Consider the following 20947-nt stretch of genomic DNA (forward strand, 5'->3'; position numbering starts at 1 on the left):
CTCCCTGGCTGGCTGCACAGCTTCAAGGACCCCCTCCATGATACACAGCCTACTGTGCCTTTCTCCCAGCCACCCCCACCTGGCCCGCAAACTGGCAAACCCTATCCTGGCATTACACCAGCCAGAGGGAAGACCTGTCTACAGCAACTACAAATGCATAGCATAGAGGCTTATACCTGTGTGCTCGGCCCACTGGTTCTGGCAGTAGAGGCAGGCATAGCATCAGGGAAGCAGAAAACAGCTCTTTCCTCCCCCAGGCACCAATACTGCTCCCCTGCAACTCCGGACATTGCTTCAGGGGCTGAGCAGCTCCAGAGACTAGAGCTTCTGGGCACTAGAGGGCGCCATATACAAGTATGAAATGCCAAAGGAACCTGGTTCAAAGTAAAATTATTAACACAACTCCTGAGTAAGATTTAAATGACATCGACCTCATGAATCTTCCTGAAAGGGAGTTCAAAATTAAAATCATGCTGATGGAGGTACAGAAAGATATTCAAGAACTAAGGAATGAATTCTAGTTGGAGATCCAATCATTGAAGAGCACAATGGAGTGTATTGAAAGCAGATTGGATATGGTGGAGGAGACAATAAATGAAATAGAAACTAGACAAGAGGAACACAAAGAAGCTGAGGCACAGAGAGTAACAAGGATCCCTAAGAATGAAAAAATATTGAGAGAACTGTGTAACCAATCCAAACAGAACAATATTCACATTATAGGGGTATCAGAAGAAGAAGAGAGATAAAAAGGGATAGAACGTATCTTTGAGGATGTAATTGCTGAAAACTTCCCCAAACTGGGGAAGGACATAGTCTCTCAGGCCTTGGAGATGCACAGATCTCCCAACACAAGGAACCCAAGGAAGACAACATCAAGACATATAGTAATTAAAATGGCAAAGATCAAACATAAGGACAGACTATTAAAAGCAGGCACAGAAAGAAATAAGATCACATACAAAGGAAAGCCCATCAGACTATCATCAGACTTCTCAGCAGAAACCTTACAGGCCAGAATGGAGTGGCATGATGTACTTAAGGCAATGAAGCAGAAGGGCATTGAACCAAGATTACTTTATTCAGCAAGATTATCATTTAAATTTGAAGGAGGGATTAAACAATTTCCAGATAAGCAAAAGCTGAGAGAATTTAACTCCCACAAACCATCTCGACAGTGTATTTTGGAGGGACTGCTATAGATGGAAGTGTTCCTAAGGTGTAATAGCTGTCACCAGAGGTAATAAAACCACACTAAAGAAAGTAGAACAGCTAATTACTAGGCAAATGCAAAATTAAATTAACTATCCCCAAAGTCAATCAAGGGATAGACAAAGAGTATAGAATAAAATACCTAATATATAAAGAATGGAGGAGGAGGAAAAGAAACCTTTAGATTGTGTTTGTAATAGCATATTTTTTAAGTGAGTTAAATTAGACTCTTAGATAGTAAGGAAGTTAACCTTGATCCTTTGGTAACCATGAATCTAAAGTCTGCAATGGCAATAAGTACATACCTGTCGATAATCACCAGATCAACCAGACAGAAATAAGTAAGGAGACAGTGGCACTGAACAACACATTAGAACAGATGGACCTAACAGGCATCTACAGAACTCTACACCCAAAAGCAGCAGAATACACATTCTTCTTAAGTGCACATGGAACATTTTCAAGAATAGATCATATACTAGGTCACAAAAAGAGCCTCAGTAAATTCAAAAATATTGAAATTGTACCTACCAGTTTCTCAGACCACAAAGGTATGAAACCAGGAATAAATTATGAAAGAAAATGAAAAATGCCACAAACACATGGAGGCTTCACAACATGCTCCTAAATAACCAATGGGTCAAAGACCAAATAAAAACAGAGATCAAACAATATATGGAGACAAATGAAAACAATAATTCAACACCACAAAAATCTGTGGGATGCAGCCAAGGCTGTGCTAAGAGGAAAGTATACTGCAATACAGGCCTATCTCAGGAAAGAAGAACAATCCCACAAGAGCAGGCTGAACTCACAATTAACGAAACTAGAAAAAGAAGAATGAGGCCCAAAGTCAGTAGAAGGAGGGACATAATAAAGATTAGAGCAGAAATAAATAAAATCGAGAAGAATAAAACAATAGAAAGAATCAATGAAAGCAGGAGCTGGTTCTTCGAGAAAATTAACAAAATAGATAAACCCCTAGCCAGACTTATCAGGAAAAAAAGAGAGTCTACTCCCATAAACAGAATAAGAAATAAGAAAGGAAAAATCAGTACAGACACCAAAGAAACACAAAGAATTATTAGAGAATACTATGGAAAATTATATGCTAACAAACTGAATGACCTAGAAGAAATGGACAACTTTATAGAAAAATACAACCTTCCAAGGCTGACCCAGAAAGAAACAGAGAATCTGAACAGACCAATTACCAGCAACAAAATTGAACTGGTATTCAAAAACCTGCCTAAGAACAAAACTCCTGGATCAGATGGCCTCACTGCTGAATATTATCAAACATTTAGTGAAGACCTAATACCCATCCTCCTTAAAGTTTTCCAAAGAGTAGAAGAAGAGGGAATACTTCCAAACTCATTCTATGAGGCCAGCATCACTCTTATACCAAAACCAGGCAAAAACACCACAGAAAAAGAAAATTACAGAACAATATCCCCGATGAGCATAGATACAAAAGTACTCAACAAAATATTAGCAAACCGAATTCAAAAATACATCAAAAAGATCATCATGATGATAATCAAGTAGGATTTATTCTAGGGATTCAAGGATGGTACAACATGCGAAAATCCATCAGCATCATCCACCACATCAACAAAAAGAAAGGCAAAAACCACATGATCATCTCCACAGATGCTGAAAAAACATTCAACAAAATTCAACATCCATTCATGATAAAATCTCTTAACAAAATGGGTATAGAGGGCAAGTACCTCAACATAATAAAGGCCATATATGACAAACCAACAGCCAACATTATACTTAACAGCAAGAAGCTGAAAGCTTTTCCTTTAAGATCGAGAACAAGACAAGGATGCCTACTCTCCCCACATCTATTCAACAGAGTAGTGGAGGTCCTAGCCACGGCAATCAGACAACACAAAGAAATAAAAGGCATCCAGATTGGCAAGGAAGAAGTTAAGCTGTCCCTGTTTGCAGATGACATGATACTGTACAGAAAAAACCCTAAAGAATCCACTCTAAAACTACTAGATCTAATATCTGAATTCAGCAAAGTTGTAGGATACAAAATTAATATGCAGAAATCTGTGGCATTCCTATACACTAATAATGAACTAGCAGAAAGAGATATCAGGAAAACAATTCCATTCACAGTTGCATCAAAAGAATAAAATACCTAGGAATAAATCTAACCAAGGAAGTGAAAGACCTGTAGTCTGAAAACTACAAGACACTCATGAGAGAAATTAAAGAAGATACCAATAAATGGAAACACATCCTGTGCTCATGGATAGGAAGAATTAATATTGTCAAAATGGCCATCTTGCCTAAAGCAATCTACAGATTCAATGCAATTCCTATCAAAATACCAATGGCATTCTTCAACAAACTAGAGAAAATCGTTCTTAAATTCATATGGAACTACAAAAGACCCCCAATAGCCAAAGCAATCCTGAGGAGGAAGAGTAAATCTGGGGGGATTATGCTCCCAACTTCAAGCTCTCCTACAAAGCCACAGTAATCAAAACAGTTTGGTACTGGCACAAGAACAGACCTATAGACCAATGGAACAGAGTAGAGAGCCCTAATATAAACCCAACGTATATATATGGTCAATTAATATATGATTAAGGAGCCATGAACATACAATGGGGAAATGACAGTCTCTTTAACAGCTGGTGTTGGCAACACTGAACAGCTACATGCAAGAGAATGAAACTGGATTATTGTTTAACCCCATACATAAAAGTAAACTTAAAATGGATCAAAGACCTGAATGTAAGTCATGAAACCATAAAACTCTTAGAAGACAACATAGGCAGTAATCTCCTGAATATAAGCATGAGCAACTTCTTCCTGAATGTGTCTCCTTGAGCAAAGGAAACAAAAGCAAAAATGAACTCATGGGACATCAAACTAAAAAGTTTCTGTATGGCAAAGGACACCATCAACAGAACAAAAAGGCATCCTACAGTATGGGAGAATATATTTGTAAATGACATATCCGACAAGGGGTTAACATCCAAAATATATAAAGAGCTCACACACCTCAACACCCAAAAAGCAAATAACCTGATTAACAAATGGGCAGAGGATATGAACAGACACTTCTCCAAAGAAGAAATTCTTATGGCCAGTAGACACATGAAAAGATGCTTCACATCACTAATCATCAGGGAAATGCAAATTAAAACCACAATGAGATATCACCTCACACCAGTTAGGATGGCCAACATAGAAAAGACTTGAAACAACAAATGCTGGTGAGGATGCAGAGAAAGGGGAACCCTCCTACACTGCTGATGGGAATGTAAGCTAGTTCAACCTTTGTGGAAAACAATATGGAGGTTCCTCAAAAAACTAAAAATAGAAATACCATTTCACCCGGGACTCCCACTCCTTGGAATTTACCCAAAGAATACAACTTCTCAGATTCAAAAAAACATATGCACCCCTATGTTTATCGCAGCACTATTCACAATAACCGAGATATGGAAGCAATCTAAGTGTCCATCAGTAGATGAATGGATAAAGAAAAGGTGGTACATATACACAATGGAATATTATTCAGCTGTGAGAAAGAAAAAAATCCTACCATTTGCAACAACATGGATGAAGCTGGATGATATTATACTCAGTAAGATAAGCCAGGTGGAGAAAGACAAGTACCAAATGACTTCCCTCATTTGTGGAGTATAACAACGAAGCAAAACTGAAGGTACAAAATAGCATCAGACTCAGAGACTCCAAGAAGGGACTAATGGTTACCAAAGGGGAGAGGTGTGGGAGGGCGGGTGGGGAGGGCAGGAGAAGGGGATTAAGGGATATTATGTTTTGCACACATGATGTGGGGATCATGGGGAAAACAGTGTAGCACAGGGAAGTCAAATAAATCTGTGGCATCTTACTACACTGATGGACAGTGACTGCATTGGAGTTTGGGTAAGGACTTGATTATATGGGTAAATGTAGTAACCACATTGTTTTCTCATGTGAAACCTTCATAAGAGTGTATATCAATAATACCTTAGTAAAAATTTTAAAAAGAAAAATATATTATTAATAGAAAGTCAGATGTAGGGACAGACATCTACTGAATGAAAGTTAATATATTAAATTGGCACCTTTCATTATGGTTATGGAAATGCCCAACTGCTTCTTTGTGACTTCCATTTGCTCTTTTATAATGTCTCTTATCCTAACACTGTATTTCCTGAACTAATACTAGCATTTCAGGACAAAGCAGAATCAATCTATTGAAGATAATCTTCTTAAATGAATGATTGTGACCTAAATGTTATCTAAATAACTATCAAATTGTTTGCTAATTCCATATTTTGCTTCCTATTTAAGTTTTTGAGTAATTGTTTTCTTCAGAAAGAAAAAATAAATTCTCCTACCTATTCTACTGAGCAAATTAGCTAGCACATTCTGGATTTAAATATCCAAAAATATAAGTAGGATTAATCACAAAAAGATACTATTTGTTTTCAAATATTTGAAAGGCCTTTACCTATGATGGAAGACGGTCTTTGGTTTGAAATTTTAAGTTTACAGATTAATGAGTTTTGGTAATTTCATACAATTGAATTAAAGTATACCTCCATAATTGAGACACAGAAGAGTTCCTTCATCCTTAAAAGTTTTTTTCTTGCCTGTTTGCTTTCGGCAACATTTCCCACCTCTGGCTGTAGACTGTCACTTACCTACCAAAGGACGTGGTCTTGTTTTGAGCCATTTCAGAGGGTAATTTTTACTAATGGATATGAGTTAAAAAGATATCACTATAGTATAAAGAAGAACTTTCTGACAATTAGATGTGAACTTGTTGTCAATTAGAGAGGTATGAATGCTTGCAAATTAAAATCAATGACTCAGAGTCTTCCCATTCCAGGGGTCTATGACGCTCTACTGCAAGCATTAGAATAGCATGCTAATGAATTTTCTGCATAACCCTAAGTAACTCTTCAGGCTTTTGTTTTTTTATTTAAAAAAAAAATTTTGTTGCAGTATAGTTGACATAATATTAGTTTCAGGTATACAAAACTGTGATTCAACATTTATATACATTATAAAATGCATACCATAAGTGGAAGTTACCATCTGTCACCATACAGTTGTAATATCATTGACTATATTCTTTATGCTGTAATTCTCACCCCTGTAACTTATATATTCTACAGCTATTCTATAACTGGAAGTTTGTACCTCTTGATCCGTTTCACCTGTTTCACCTATTCCCCTACCTCCCTCTTCTCTGGCAACCATCATTTCTCTGTATTTATTATTCTGTTTCTGGTTTTTGTTTGTTGTTTTGAATTACAATAAAAGTGAAGTCATATGTTATTTGTCTTTTTCTGTCTGACTGGTTTTACTTAGCATAATATCCTCTAGATCTATCCACATTGTCACAAATGGCAAGATTTCATTCTTGTTATGCCCCAGTAATATTCAACTGTGCTTATATGTCACATCTTTTACTCGGTTGCTTCCATATCTTGGCTATCACAGAAAATGTTTCAATAAATATAGGGGCACATATATCTTTTTAAATTAGTGTTTTTATAAATACCCAAAAGTGGAATTATTGGATTGTGTGATATTTTTATTTTTAATTTTTTGAGGAACCTGCAGTTTTCCATAGTGGCTGCACAAGTTTACATTTTGCACCCACAAAGCATGAGGGTTCCCTCTTCTCTACATCCTCATCAACACTTGTTATTTCTTTTCAGTACTAGACATTCTGACTGGTATGAGGTGGTATCTCATTGTGGTTTGATTTGCATTTCCCTCTGGGTTAGTAATGTTGAACCTCTTTTCCTGTGCCTATTGGCCATCTATATGTCTTCTTTGGAAAAGTATCTGTTCAGCGCCTCTGTCCATTTTTAAATCATTATCTGAGTTTTATAAGTTTTTAATGTATTTTGGGTATTAGCCCCTTATCAGTTATATCATTTGTAAATAGCTTCCCCCTAACATTTGGTTGCTTTTTCATTTTGTTATGATTTCCTTTGTTATGCAGAAGCTTTTTAGTTTGATGTAGTCCTACTTGTTTATTTTTGTTTTTGTTTCCCTTGCCTGGGGAGACATATCCAGAAAAAACAGCTAAGGCTGATATCTAAGGGTTTACTGCCTACATCTTCTTTTATGAGTTTTATGTCTTCAAATCTTGCATTTGGGTCTTTAATACATCTTGAGTGTATTTTTGTGTACAGTGTAAGAAAATGGTCCAATTTTCACAACACTATTTATTGGAGACTGTCTTTTCCATATTATATATTCTTGCCTCCTTTGTTGTAGATTAACTCACTATATAAGCATGGGTTTCTTTCTGGGCTTCTATTTTGTTCCATTGATCTGTGTGTCTGTTGTTGCACCAGTACTATGCTGTTTTGATTTTTACAGCTTTATAATATAGTTTGAAATCAGGGAGTTTGATAACCCCAGCTTTGTCCTTCCTTCTCAAGATTGCTTTGGCTACTTTAGGGTCTTTTGTGGTTCCATATAAATCTTAGGATTATTTGTTTTCTTTGAAAAATGCCATTGGTATTGACAGGCATTGCATTGAATCTTCAGATTGCTTTGAGTAGTATGGAAATTTCAACTATTTCTTCTTCCATGAGAACAGTGTTACTTTATATTTCTTTGTATCATCTACAATATCTTATAGTTTTCAGAGTACAGGTCTGTGGTTAAATTTGTTCCTAGATATTTCATTATATTTGATACAATTGTCAATGGGGTTGTTTTCTTAATTTCTCTGCTGGTTTGTTTTTAGTATATGGAAATGTAATGGGTTTCTTTATATTGATTTTGTATCCTACAACTTTATTAAATTCATTTATTAGTCTAATTTTTTTATTGGTAATCTCAAGGCATTCTATATATGTCATCCACAAATAGTGACAATTTTACTTCTTTCCAATTTGGATGCCCTTTTTTTCCTGCCCTGATTTCTATGGCTAGAATTCTAGTACTGTGTTGAATAAAAGTGGTGAGAATGGGCATCCTTCTCTTGTTCATGAATTTAGATGAAAAGCCTTCAGCTTTTCACCATTGAATATGATACTAGCAAAGGATTTATCATATATGGTTTTATGACTTCTTTTTCACTTTTATTTGCATGGAATATCTTTTTCTATCCTATCACTTTCAGTCTGTGTGTCTCTTTAGGTCTGAGGTGAGTCTCTTGCAGGCAGGATATAGATAGGTCTAGTTTTTGTTTTTGTTTTTTTTAATCCATTCAGCCACCCTCTGTCTTTTGATTGGAGCATCTAGCCCATTTACTTAAAGTAATTGATAGTGATTACTGTAATTAATTTTAATTACTTTAATTAATACATATAATACATACATATTTAATACAGACATACAATAAATACATTTTTATTGCCAATTTTGTTGTTTTGTTTTGTTTTGCTCTATTCCCTTTTTCTCTTGAGTATCTTCCCTTGTGATTTGATGACTTTCTTTAGTGTTATGCATGGATTCCTTTTTCTTTATTTTTGTGTATCTGCTATAGGTTTTAGTTTGTGGTTATCATGAAGTTCGTATATTGCATCCTAAATATATCAAAAGAAACAAATTTTTATTACTCCTCCTTCCAAATTTTATATATATGTTATCATAATTTACTTCCTTTAATTTTGCACATCCCTTGACTAATTTTTTTGTGTATGTAATTGATTTTACAACTTTATCTTTTGAGCTTCATATTAGCATTATAATGATTGATCTACTACCTTTACATGTTTATTTTTACCACTGAATTCTTTTCCTTTCATAATTCTCTTACTTCTTTTTATGGCCTTTTCTTCTTCACTTAAATAAGACCCTTTAACATTTCTTGTAAGGCAGGTTTATGGTGATGAACTCTAATTTTTGTTTGGGAAACTCTTGATCTCTCCTTCAATTCTGAATGATAACACTGCAGGATATTCTTGAATTGTAGTTTTTTCCCCCCCTTTTAGCATTTTGAATATATTATGTCATTCCCTTCTGGCCTGCAAAGTTTCTGCTGAAAAGCAGCTGATAGCCTTATGAGATTTCCCTTGTACGCAACTATTTCCTTTCTCTTGCTGCTTTTATGATTCTCCCGTTATCATTAACTTTTGCCATTTTAATTATTGTGTATCTTGGTGTGGACCTCCTTGGGTTCATCTTGCTGGGTATCTGTTTCTTTCCGTATGTTAATGAAGTTTTAGCTACTTTTTCTTCAAATATGGTTTCTGCCCCTTTCTCCTTCTTTTCTCCTCTGATGAGAACATTGTTTCACTTGAAGTTGTCATAAAAATCTCTTACCCTTCTCATTTAAAATATTGTTTCTTTTTTGCTGTCCAGCTTGGGTGGTTTCTACAACTCTGTCTTAAAGATTGCTGATCCATTCTTCTGCACCCTGGAATCTCCTGCTGATTCCCTTTTGGGTATTTTTCATTTCAGTATTGTGTTCTCTAGCTTTGACTGGTTCTTTACTATATTTTCTATCTTTCCAACTTTACTGAGCTCATCCACCCTTATCTCCAGCCCAGTGAGTATCTTTATGACCATTACTTTGTACATTTTATCGGTGGATTGCTTATCTCCATTTTATTTAGCTCTTTTAGCGTTTGTCTTGTTCTTTTGTTTAGAACATATTCCTCTACTTTGTCTGCCTCTCTGTGTTTGTTTCTGTGTATTAGGCAGGCCACCTCTGTCTCCTGATCTTCAAAACTGTGGCTTTTTATAGTAGGTGTCCTTTAGTGCCCAGTAATGCAATACCCTCTGGTCACCAGAACCAGGAGCTCCAGGGGCGTCCTCTGTGTGGGCTGCATGCACCTTCTTCTTGTGGCTGAGCCATGATTGCTGTAAGCAGATTGGTGGGTGAGGCTGGCCCTCCACCTGGCTGTTAACCACGTGAGCAGTTACTGGCATGACTATTGCAGGTGCACTGGTTTGTAAGGTTCACTCCCAGTAAGCTTGCTGAAAGGCTCAGCTGCAGCCCCTGTGGTTGTGCTGGTAAGTCCGGCCAGCCCTCAGTCTCACAATCAGCAATGGCCAGCCAGAGCACTATGGATGCACTGCTGTGGAGGGCTTATTAAGGGTGCAGCTGCCTAAGAGGCCCAGCTATAGCTATGGGGAGTATGCTGGCAGGTGGGGCTGCTACTCCTCCCCAAGGTAGGAGACCCTCTGGAGGAGCACCAGTTCCAGCTGGGGCTGGTTGCCCAGTATGGCTGCTGCTAGTTGCTCTGGGGGGATGCCATCTCGATGAAGGCTATCTGTCAAGTATTGCAGTATGGGAGTTACTGAGGAGGGACCTGCCAAGTGGTCAGGTTGGGCAGGGTGAGTCTGCAGGGGGACAGCAGGGCAGGGCAAGCAGTGCTGGCACAGTAGATGGCAAGTGTCAGAACTGGCTTCCCCAAACCACACAGCTAGGCTGAAGCTAGGAATGAAAAAGAGTGCTCCCCCCCCAATCCCTCCTCTCTGAAGCAAACTCTTGCAGATCCCTTCCCCTCCAGCACACATCACAAATTAGTCAGGAAATCTCTTCACATATACCTCAGTTGCTTCTCAAACTGCTGCTTCTGTGCAGGGTCTCAGACCATTCCACACAGCATGCTGGACTTCCAAGAGCAGAGACTCAGCCTCCCAAAGCCCTCCAGGTCTCCTGTAGTTAAGCCCCACTGATTTCCAAAGCCAGATGTTATGGGAGCTGGCTTACCTGGTGCAGGCCCCCAGGGCCGGGCCTGCCTGCTGTGGGGCTTTAGCCCCTTGCCCTCTGTGCCTCTTGCTCCTGCTTGTGACCTGCAGGGAAGGGTTTGGATCCTGACCACATTCTGCCCCTTTGCCATTCCTGATTCGGCCTTCTCTTTGTTATTAGTTGTGGAAGCTCTGCTCTGCCTGTCCTCACAGCATTTTTACATACACCTGCTGCCTTAGTCTGTACGTGGGAGGAGGTGATTGCAGGAACCTCCTATTCTGCCATCTTTCCACAAACTTCCTCTCTCTGGGCTTTTGTTTAAACACGTGGTGAAAAGTCTTTATATAATGTGCTACCATGGTGTTCTTATTTTTTTTCTCATGTGCATTGTGCTGGACATGTTTTCTTTGATAATTTAGAATGTTTTCATTACTTACCATCATTTCTGAACATGAATTATCACTGACAAGATTATCAGTGTAGAATACAAAGGAATTTAGGTACTTTAATTTGCTTTAAGAAAAATAACTCCCTGCTCTGTTTGTTTTCTCATGCCCCTCACTCCCAGCCACACACACACATAGTGGACTCCTTTCTTCTTTCCACTCTCTGTCCCGGATTTCATCAACCGGTTTGCCAATATGAATATGAAGTGGCTAAAAATGCCAGTTTTCTCTGCTGCTTATCTTCAGGCCCTCTATCCAGATTTTTCACATTTACCTTTTCTTCTATCTATTCAGTAACTCTCTCTTCTCCACTGTAAGTCTCACCCATTACATGCCTGCATGGATTATTTCCACAGCCTCTTTGTTTCCAGTCTCTCCCAATTCTAATTCAGTTTTATATTTCACTGTCAAAGCTCCTTCCAATTCAGGATTTCATTCCTCAGCTCAAGACGTTGCACTGATTTCCTATTGCGTGACCCATCAAACCCAAACTACTCCCACCAGACTTTCAAATTCCTCTATAAATGGCTCTACATGACTTCAGAGTCATTTGTTGCTCTATATACCTGTTCCTCTCTATCTCAACACATGTTTCTACCCTCATGTCTTTTTTTTTCTTTTTTGCTTTTTACGTTTTTAATATGTTTATAGGAACATTGAAAATTACAGATGTGATCTGCATTATATTTGTGCTAGAAAACTTCGGTTTAGAGTGTTGATAAAAGAAGTAATTACCAGCCAAAAAGTATATAAATAACATCAAGGACAATCTTCTATACTACTAAGCAGTCCAGAAGTAAATGCCAGATATAAGGAAGAAAAAGGTGTCATCTCATACTTTTAAAAAAAATCCTGTTAGGAATGTTTATATATATATATATGCATTTTATTTATTTATTTATTTGTATCATTAATATACAATTACATGAGCAACATTGTGGTTACTAGATTCCCCCATTATCAAGTCCCCACCACATACCCCATTACAGTCACTGTCCATCAGTGTAGTAATATGCTATAGAATCACTACCTGTCTTCTCTGTGCTATATTGCCTTGCCTGTGCCCACCCCCTCCCTACATTATGTATGCTAATCATAAAGCCCCTTTTTCCCTTTATCCCTCCCTTCCCACCCATCCTCCCCAGTTCCTTTCTCTTTGGTAACTTTAGTTCATTCTTGGGTTCTGTGAGTCTGCTGCTGTTTTGTTCCTTCAGTTTTTGCTTTGTTCTTATACTCCACAGATTAGTGAAATCATTTGATACTTGTCTTTCTCTGCCTGGCTTATTTCAATAAGCATAATACCCTCTAGCTCCATCCATGTTGTTGCAAATGGTAGGATTTGTTTTCTTCTTATTGCTGAATAATATTCCATTGTGTATATGTACCACATCTTCTTTATACATTCATGTACTGATGGACACTTAGGTTGCTTCCATTTCTTGGCTATTGTAAATAGTGCTGCAATAAACATAGGGGTGCATATGTGTTTTTCAAACTTGGCTGCTGCATTCTTAGGATAAATTCCTAGGAGTGGAATTCCTGGGTCAAATGGTATTTCTATTTTTAGTTTTTAGAGGAACCTCCATACTGCTTTCCACAATGGTTGAACTAATTTACAGTCCCACCAGCACTGTAGGAGGGTTCCCCTTTCTCCACATCCTCTCCAACATTTATTGTTGTTTGTCTTTTGGATGGTAGCCATCCTAACTGGTGTGAAGTGATATCTCATTGTGGTTTTAATTTGCATTTCTCTGATGATTAGTGATGTGGGGCATCTTTTCATGTGCCTGTTGGCCATGTGAATTTCTTCTTTGGAGAAGTGTCTGTTCAGATCCTCTGCCCATTTTTTAATTGGATTATTTGCTTTTTGTTTGTTGAGGTGTGTGAGCTCTTTGTATATTTTGAATGTCAACCCCTTATCAGATATGTCATTTATGAATATATTCTCCCATACTGTAGGATGCCTTTTGGTTCTATTGATGGTGTCCTTTGCTGTACAGAAGCCTTTTAGTTTGATAATAGTCCCACTTGTTCATTTTTGCTTTTGTTTCCCTTGCCCGTGGAGATGTGTTCATGAAGAAGTTGTTCCTGTTTATATTCAAGAGTTTTGCCTATGTTTTCTTCTAAGAGTTTTATGGTTTCATGACTTACATTCAGGTCTTTGATCCATTTTGAGTTTACTTTTGTGAGTGGGGTTAGACGGTAATCCAGTTTCATTCTCTTACATGTAACTGTCCAGTGTTGCCAACACCAGCTTTTGAAGATGTTGTCATTTCCCCATTGTATATACATGGCTCCTTTATCATATATTAATTGACCATATATGCTTGGGTTAATATCTGGACTCTCTACTCTGTCCCTCATCTATGGGTCTGTTCTGTGCCAGTACCAAATTATCTTGATTACTGTGGCTATGTAATAGAGCTTGAAGTTGGGAAGTGAGGTTTCCCCCCATCTTTATTCTTCCTTCTCAGGATTGCATTGGCTATTGGGGGTCTTTTGTGGTTCAATATGAATTTTAGAACTATTTGTTCCAGTTCATTGAAGAATGCTGTTGGTATTTTGATAGGGATTGCATCGAATTTGTAGACTGCTTTAGGCAGGATGGCCATTTTGACAATATTAATTCTTCCTATCCAAGAGCATGGGATGAATTTCCATTTATTAGTGTCCTCTTTAATTTCTCTTGAGAATGTCTTATAGTTTTCAGGGTCCCTTATGTCTTTGTTGACATGACATTGTTGCTCAATCATCTTTTTTCTATCCAAACTGAAGGCATACTTCTGGCACCACTTCCTTTGCAAAGCCTTCTCTAGTGAATGGAGAATGCTTTGCTGTCAGTGATTCCTTCATTTTTGCGTGTTAGCTCTACCTCTGTGCTGGACTGTGCTGTTTCTATAGAAAGAGACCTAATCTTATATTAATTTGTTTCCCCATAATGTCCAAGAACTGTCAAGGGCACATCACATACAGTATTTCTAACTTATAGCATACTTTTCACATACATTTTCTCACTTACTTTTTATCCCATAAATAACATAATTAAACACCTTATTTGTTGTCGTACATTCCTTGTTTATGTCAACATCATAATGGATCATCTGTACTATACTATTTAAGCCAAGTGTGCACTAAAAGTTATGTAGAGTTTTTTTTAATTAGAGAAACTTATGTGCAAATAAAAGAGATCCACCATCCCTTATCTGTAGTTCTGAAGTACAAAAAGTTCTTAAGCTGAAAGTCTTTGTAAGTTTATAGTTTTAATTTATCACTTTTAAAATGAATGTTTATATGTTTTGTTGCAGATATATATTAATGTGTTTGGTATAGGATATTGCCGTGGACTGTGTTGGGAATCTTACTTAAACAAAATATGCATTATATTACCTATTTAGAATCTAAAAAATCTGAGTTCTAAAAATGACCTCAGTGGTTTCAGGTAAGAGATTATGGGCCTGTGCATAGTGCTGTGCAGCCCTTTATTTATTCATATCATTTAATCCTCCAGTAATGTCATAAGGTAGCTACAATTATTATTTCCAATTTCTACATTAGAAAGCTAAGATGCAGAAAGATTAAGTGACTTGATAATGAAAGATAGATGTTTTCTAATTTTAAGTCCTGTGTGCTTTTCTTTGCCAATACCTTTAACAAGTGCTTTGGTATCACTACTTTTAAAAATCATAATAAACTTTTCCTAGGAATCTATACAGATCCTGACCTGTCTATGCTGCTCCAGAACATGCACTCCATATGCTGGGAACTGTCAACCCTATAGTGGTGAGGGGAGGACTGTTTAATATTAACTGCTGCAATAAGATCAGAGTATAGGAGCAGTTCTTTCAGGGGCTTAGAATTTGAGAAAAACTGAAATAGAGGAATAACCTTGGCATTTGATCCAGTACTACAAGTAGAACCCATGGTGGGCCTCTAACAAAATATAGAATCAATAGAAGAGAAATGTTTAATATGTTGTATCTTTGTAAATTCAGAGAAACACTTAAATCTATGAATATATCTCTCAACCAACCTTTATATTCTTTTGATATTTACCCATCAAAAAGTTGTCAGAATCCTCAATGCTCTGTGCAGCTAATTACAGCATATCTTCACCCTTACAAGTATATGAGCCATCCTGTTAAGTAGGCTATAAAGATGTCAGGTCGTAGACCATTAGCATAATGGCCTCCCAGTGAATCACAACTCCTAGTATTGCACACTGTCTCTGGGCTTTGCCACATGACTTGCTTTGGTTAATGGACATTAGTAAATGGGATGAGAGTTGAACCTTGGTAAATACTTGTACATTGGGTTTGCCCTCTTGGAACCCTGAAACTTCCATATTGTGAAGAGGACTGGAATGGAAGTCCAGACAGACTGGGAGACCCAGCCCACCCAGATAAACTGTCAGCTGCTGGCAGCTGCATGAGGAATCTAAGCAGGACAAGCAGAAGAACTTACTAGAGAACTGTGAAAAATAATAAATTGTGTTGTTTTAATTCACCAAATTTGGGGTGGCTGGTTACATAGAAAGCTGATATACCTAGCTACAAGTATTTCATTTGGGAAAATCATTCTGAGTTGTGGAGTCTTCATAGACAAATTATAGACGGTACAAACTCAACATGAAATGATGGTTGAACAGATATCAAAGATAACATTTCCTCTGGCCTGTGCGCTTAAAATCTAATACTTTCTAAATAGAGACTATATGCATATGCATATACATATATATATATAAACATTATATAAAAATAATTTCACTCTTTAGTATAATTTACATGGTAATAGTATAAAATCTGTGTGTAAGTTTCATAAATATTTGGATATATAAAAATAGATTTTGTTGATCATGGAGAAGATACAGCCTGAACTTTCTTTTTAGATAAGAATGCATAAAACATTCTAATATAAAGAGAATCAGGTGTATGCTTGTGTGAGCAGTTGTTGAAAGGCAAAAGAGAAAGTAGAGAAATCATAAATGGGATGGCAGGTTGGTAGGTTTTCCAAAATAAGATAGCTTCAAAGAAAATGGCAAAAGAACTTCTTGAGGATAGGGGCCGTGTCTTATGCATGCTTACATTCCAAGTGCTCAGCTTGATGCTTGGGCCTTAGTAAAGGTCTAACAAATACCTACTAGATGAATGACTACCAAATGATAGGTAAATATTTCTGAATCCTGTTGTTTAAAAACAAAAGTGCATCAAGTTTAGGATGCTCACAGAATGGGCTGTTACAGTTTTATAGAATTAAAAGTTCCTTAATTCCCATATTCTAAGAAAAGCACTGAGTTTTGAAGAGCCAACTCAAATTTAAATTCTGGCTTGGCCACTGGTCAGCTGTGTGGCCTTGTACAAATTATATAAAAAGTCCCAGTTTCCTTAACTATAAAAATAGTGATGATAATATTTATTCTGAATGGTTGTTTTAGGATTAAATGAGATAATATATGTTAACGGATAACACAGCACCCATGGCGTGATAATCCTTTCTTGTTCCCTCCTTCCTCCCTTCCATCCTTAATATTCACAAAAACTTTCCAAAGAAGCTAACTCTGGCTGTACTTTTGGTGTCATCTGAACCTGATTCAGAAAAAAACAAAACAAAGCAAAACAAAACAAAACAAAAAATTCTCCTCTTTGCTTTTCTGTACTCAGGTATACAAGAAGAGTTGGGGCAGAGCAAGAGGGAGGTGAGCTATAAGAAAGGCTGTAACTACTTCTTCCTAGAGATCCCATTGTGCTACCACCTACTTATTCATTCATTCCCAGAATATTTGTTGAGCAATATTACCAAGTTTTACACTAAGTTCTGTAATTGAGATAATGATTCAGTCCTGCTGCCACAAGGCAGGGGACAACATGGTAGGTAAAAATAATTGCAAATAGCTCTTTCAAGATAGGTAACATTAGAAGTAAGTAATCACATACCTTTCTATTATCATTAGGAATAAATGGAATAACTTGTCTGGGGGAAGCAGAAAAGGAGACTGCAGGCAGAAGTGGACAAGAGAAAACTTGGCTGAAGAAGGAATATTTTATTTGTATCCTGAAAGATCAGTAATTTATAGGGAATAATTAGCTCTTCTCTGGCATGTACACAGAAGAGTGAATGTGATAGTGTGCAGAAAGAGCTGATGATCTGACTGAAGGGTAGAATGGAAGAAGCATGGTGGAGGATGAGGCTGGGCATGTGAGCAGGAATCAATCACAAAGGAATTTGTATGTGTTGATAAGAGATTAAAAATCATTCTCAGCAGTGGTGAGTCACTCATGATGAGCCCTGAAATAGATGCAACTAGACTTTAAGCTACAGAGATGAAGGCAGTTCCCTGCAGAGGTGCCCAGAAGGTGCCAGAGGGATGAGAAAAGTCAAGTTAAACCTAACCTGCAGTCATAATTTATTCACACTAAAGATCATCTAAATTAAATGAAAACCTTTAAATTCTTTTAGGGTTTTTCTATCTGTAGCTGTAGCTAAACTGTAAAATATGAAATTGATGCATCAAAATTTCAATTAAGTGTTTAACTCTTCCCATTGGATCAAGTTTTTACAATATGCTGGTTTCGTTCTCTTTACATTGATGTAGTCTTGTCCTCTTCTAGCTATTCTCCTGGCTGGAATGTGCCATGGCATATCTTAAGGCAGTAATACATTAGGTTAATAAGGCAATTATTAATTGCATCCAATTTAATCAGCATCCTATTAGCTAAAGGAAAGGGGTTCAATCACTGTTTACATTTGTAAAGCCAATATTACAGCTTAAATTATGGACTTTGGATAAATTTGAAAATCGAAGCCTGATAATCCTTAAAGCAATATTTACAGAGAACTCTTTGTCTTTGTAAAGAAGAGAATGAAAACAAGAGCACAGTAAATCAAAGGGGCTTTTAAATACTCATTTTGCAACCAGCTTCACTGGTTTCCAGACATCTATCCAACTTCATAATTTTTTTTGTGGAGAAGTACCAAATCTCTTTTTTTAATTATCTTGTGAAATATAAACTATTGCTTCATTCTTTTTTCTGATTGTGGAGTACAGGAGCTCCAGATATAATGCTCACAATGCAATATTCTTCCTCAAAAGAAATATCTTGGGAGATACTGATAAAATTAATAATTTTAAAATATACACGTTTTGACTAAGTAGCTTCTGACTTAAAATGGGCTCTAATTAACAGCCCCTAATAAAACCTCTTCTAACCACCTAATAAAAAAACTATAATAGACACTGAAACTGATTTTTAAAAATACCTTATAAGTACAAAATCAATTAGTAAACCTGTTTTCAATAGTTTTCCATGAATAACAAGATGATGGAAGTAATCTAGATCAAGCTCTTCAACTTTAAAGATGAGCATTGCAAAGAACCCAAATAGTGCTTGTGAACATATGCTCCAGTTTAAGGTACAGTGAAAATCACTCTGAAAAAAAAAAGAATACCACAGAAACATGCTTAATATGGGATCTGACAAAAATGTTAGAACACTTTATATCTTCAGTAGGATATAAGGCATAACCTCTGTGAACAGACTGTAGAGAGCCTTAGGTTCTAATCTGCAAGGCAAAAAGGAGAACCAATGAGGTACAAGAGGCCAATGTGAAAATGCAAGTGGATAAATATTTGGGGAAAAAAGGATTTAAAATGGCACTAAAGAAAATCAAAATGGCAGTACTTAAGAGTTAATTTCAAGAGAGGAAAACAGACTTAAAGCATCCAGGCAGGGGAAAAAAAAAGCTTACCTAAAAAAGGTCAAAAATTAAGTTTGCCTAAGCATTAGTGCCATGAGATGATGGCACATTTAACAGCATTTTTTTAGTGCAACCTTTTTTTATTTTGAATTAGAGAAAACTGGCAAAAATATACATAGATTTCCCATACACCCTTCACTCAGATTCCTCTTAGGTTTAACATCTTATATAACCAAACAACATTTACTGAAACTAAGAGATTAACCTTTGGACAACACTATTAACTAAAGCACAGAACTTTTTCAGATTTCACCAGTTTTTCTGCTGCTATTCTTTTATCGGTCCAGGTCCCATGCCACATTTAGGTGTCACGTCTCCTTAGTCTCCTGCAGTCTGTGGCAGTTCCTGAATCTTTGTCTTTTACCACCTTGACATTTTTGAAGGGGTCATGGTCAGTTCTGTTATAGATTGTGCCTCTGTTTGGGTTTGTCTGATGCTTTCTGATGATCAGATGAAGGCTATGCATTACTGGGAAGGAAGCCATAGAGGCTTTGTGCCCTTCTCAGTGTGTCATATTGGGGATTAAATAATGTCAGTATGTCTTACCACTGGTGATGTTACTCTTGGTCACTTAGCTGGTGTTAATTAGGATTCTTTATTTTGTTACTATTTTTCTTCTATAATTATTAAATATTTGAGGGAGAAACTTTGATCTTATGCAATATCTTATTTTTGCATAGCTTTCACCCACTAAGTTTAGCATCATAACATGGCAATTATTATTACTGTGGTGCTTTAATGATGATTCCTATTTCCCTCATTCCTTCATTTTTAATTGGAAGTGTTATATAAGAAAGTTGTCACTTCTCCCCCATTTATTCAGTTATTTATTTAAAGTATGGATTTGTGGATATTTAATTAGTTGGTTGCAATATAATGCTACTGTTATTATCTTACTGTTCAAGCTGTTCCAACTTTGGCAATTGGCAACTTTTCTAGGATGGTGGCTATGCTCTCCCATTATTTTTTTTTTTCACCTCCTTACTTTCTGATACTCCAGGCTCATATTGCGTTTTCTATGCCATAGCTCTAAAGTCAACTGGTTTCCCAAGGAGTCCTGTTTCTTTCATTGGAAAATGGAATTTAGAAACCAAGACGTAGGTGCTGGCTTTACTCACTGCTTCTGGGGTACCTTCTAGCCCCTTTCACCGCATTGAGCTAGGAAATACATGTATGGATACTAGCTCATGCATACACACATAAAAATTTATTTCTGATTCATTAATATGTATATATTAAAAATTAAGTTCATACTGATATCTCCCATTTTAATCCAATACCACAGAGCTCATTCTAGCCTTTCTCCCTTACTTCTAACTTCCTTCTCTGACAGTGAGAAACCTGACTCCCATTTTCTACAATTGTTAACACTTGTACGTAAACATAAAAATATCTTTAAAAGTATCCAAAAATATCTTTAAATTCAAAAATAATTTTAATAATTTAAAAAAATCATTTTATATTTTCTAATCCATATCTCTGTGAAAAAAACAAATTACCAAGTAGAGAACAGTGTTTGTAAACATGTCTGTCTGTCTTTAGCCTCAAAGTATTCCATCAGAACGCTGGTTTCCAGAGTTTCTTAGCTCAGCTCCTTTCTCCCCTGTGCACCCTTCAGTGTAGTTAGGTGATTCACTTCTGGTACAGTTAGATTCCCTTGTCACAGTCTGCATTCCCTATTTTCCTACAAGATCCTAGTTTGTTTTGTTGTTGTTTTCATACAATAAAACTGATTTTGTGGTGTAAGTCCTATGTGTTTTAATAGTGCATGGAGTCCTGTGTCTACCACTACAGTTCCCTACACAACAACTTCATCATCCCCCCACAAAACAAGAGTTCCCCCTCTACAAATAACCTCTCCTCCCAGTCCCACCCTCTG

The 20947-nt window shown here is 36.8% G+C and overlaps 1 protein-coding gene across 3 annotated transcripts in view; it reads left to right on the plus strand.

Annotated features, from left to right (window-relative positions):
- KIAA0825 (KIAA0825 ortholog) overlaps positions 1-20947 on the plus strand; it is a 400739-nt gene that overhangs the window by 357297 nt on the left and 22495 nt on the right. The window contains exons 22-23 of one of the 3 annotated variants that reach the window (XM_073233915.1): positions 16974-17008; positions 17264-20633. The exons of the other annotated variants lie outside the window; for them this stretch is intronic. Of the exons in view, the coding sequence (XP_073090016.1) occupies positions 16974-17008; positions 17264-17379 (151 nt within the window). The 3' untranslated portion in view covers positions 17380-20633. Of the gene's footprint in view, positions 1-16973; positions 17009-17263; positions 20634-20947 lie in introns of those variants that run through there. 3 annotated transcript variants of the gene reach the window in all.

This window comes from Manis javanica, chromosome 1 (assembly GCF_040802235.1).
Source record: "Manis javanica isolate MJ-LG chromosome 1, MJ_LKY, whole genome shotgun sequence".
NCBI lineage: Eukaryota > Metazoa > Chordata > Mammalia > Pholidota > Manidae > Manis > Manis javanica.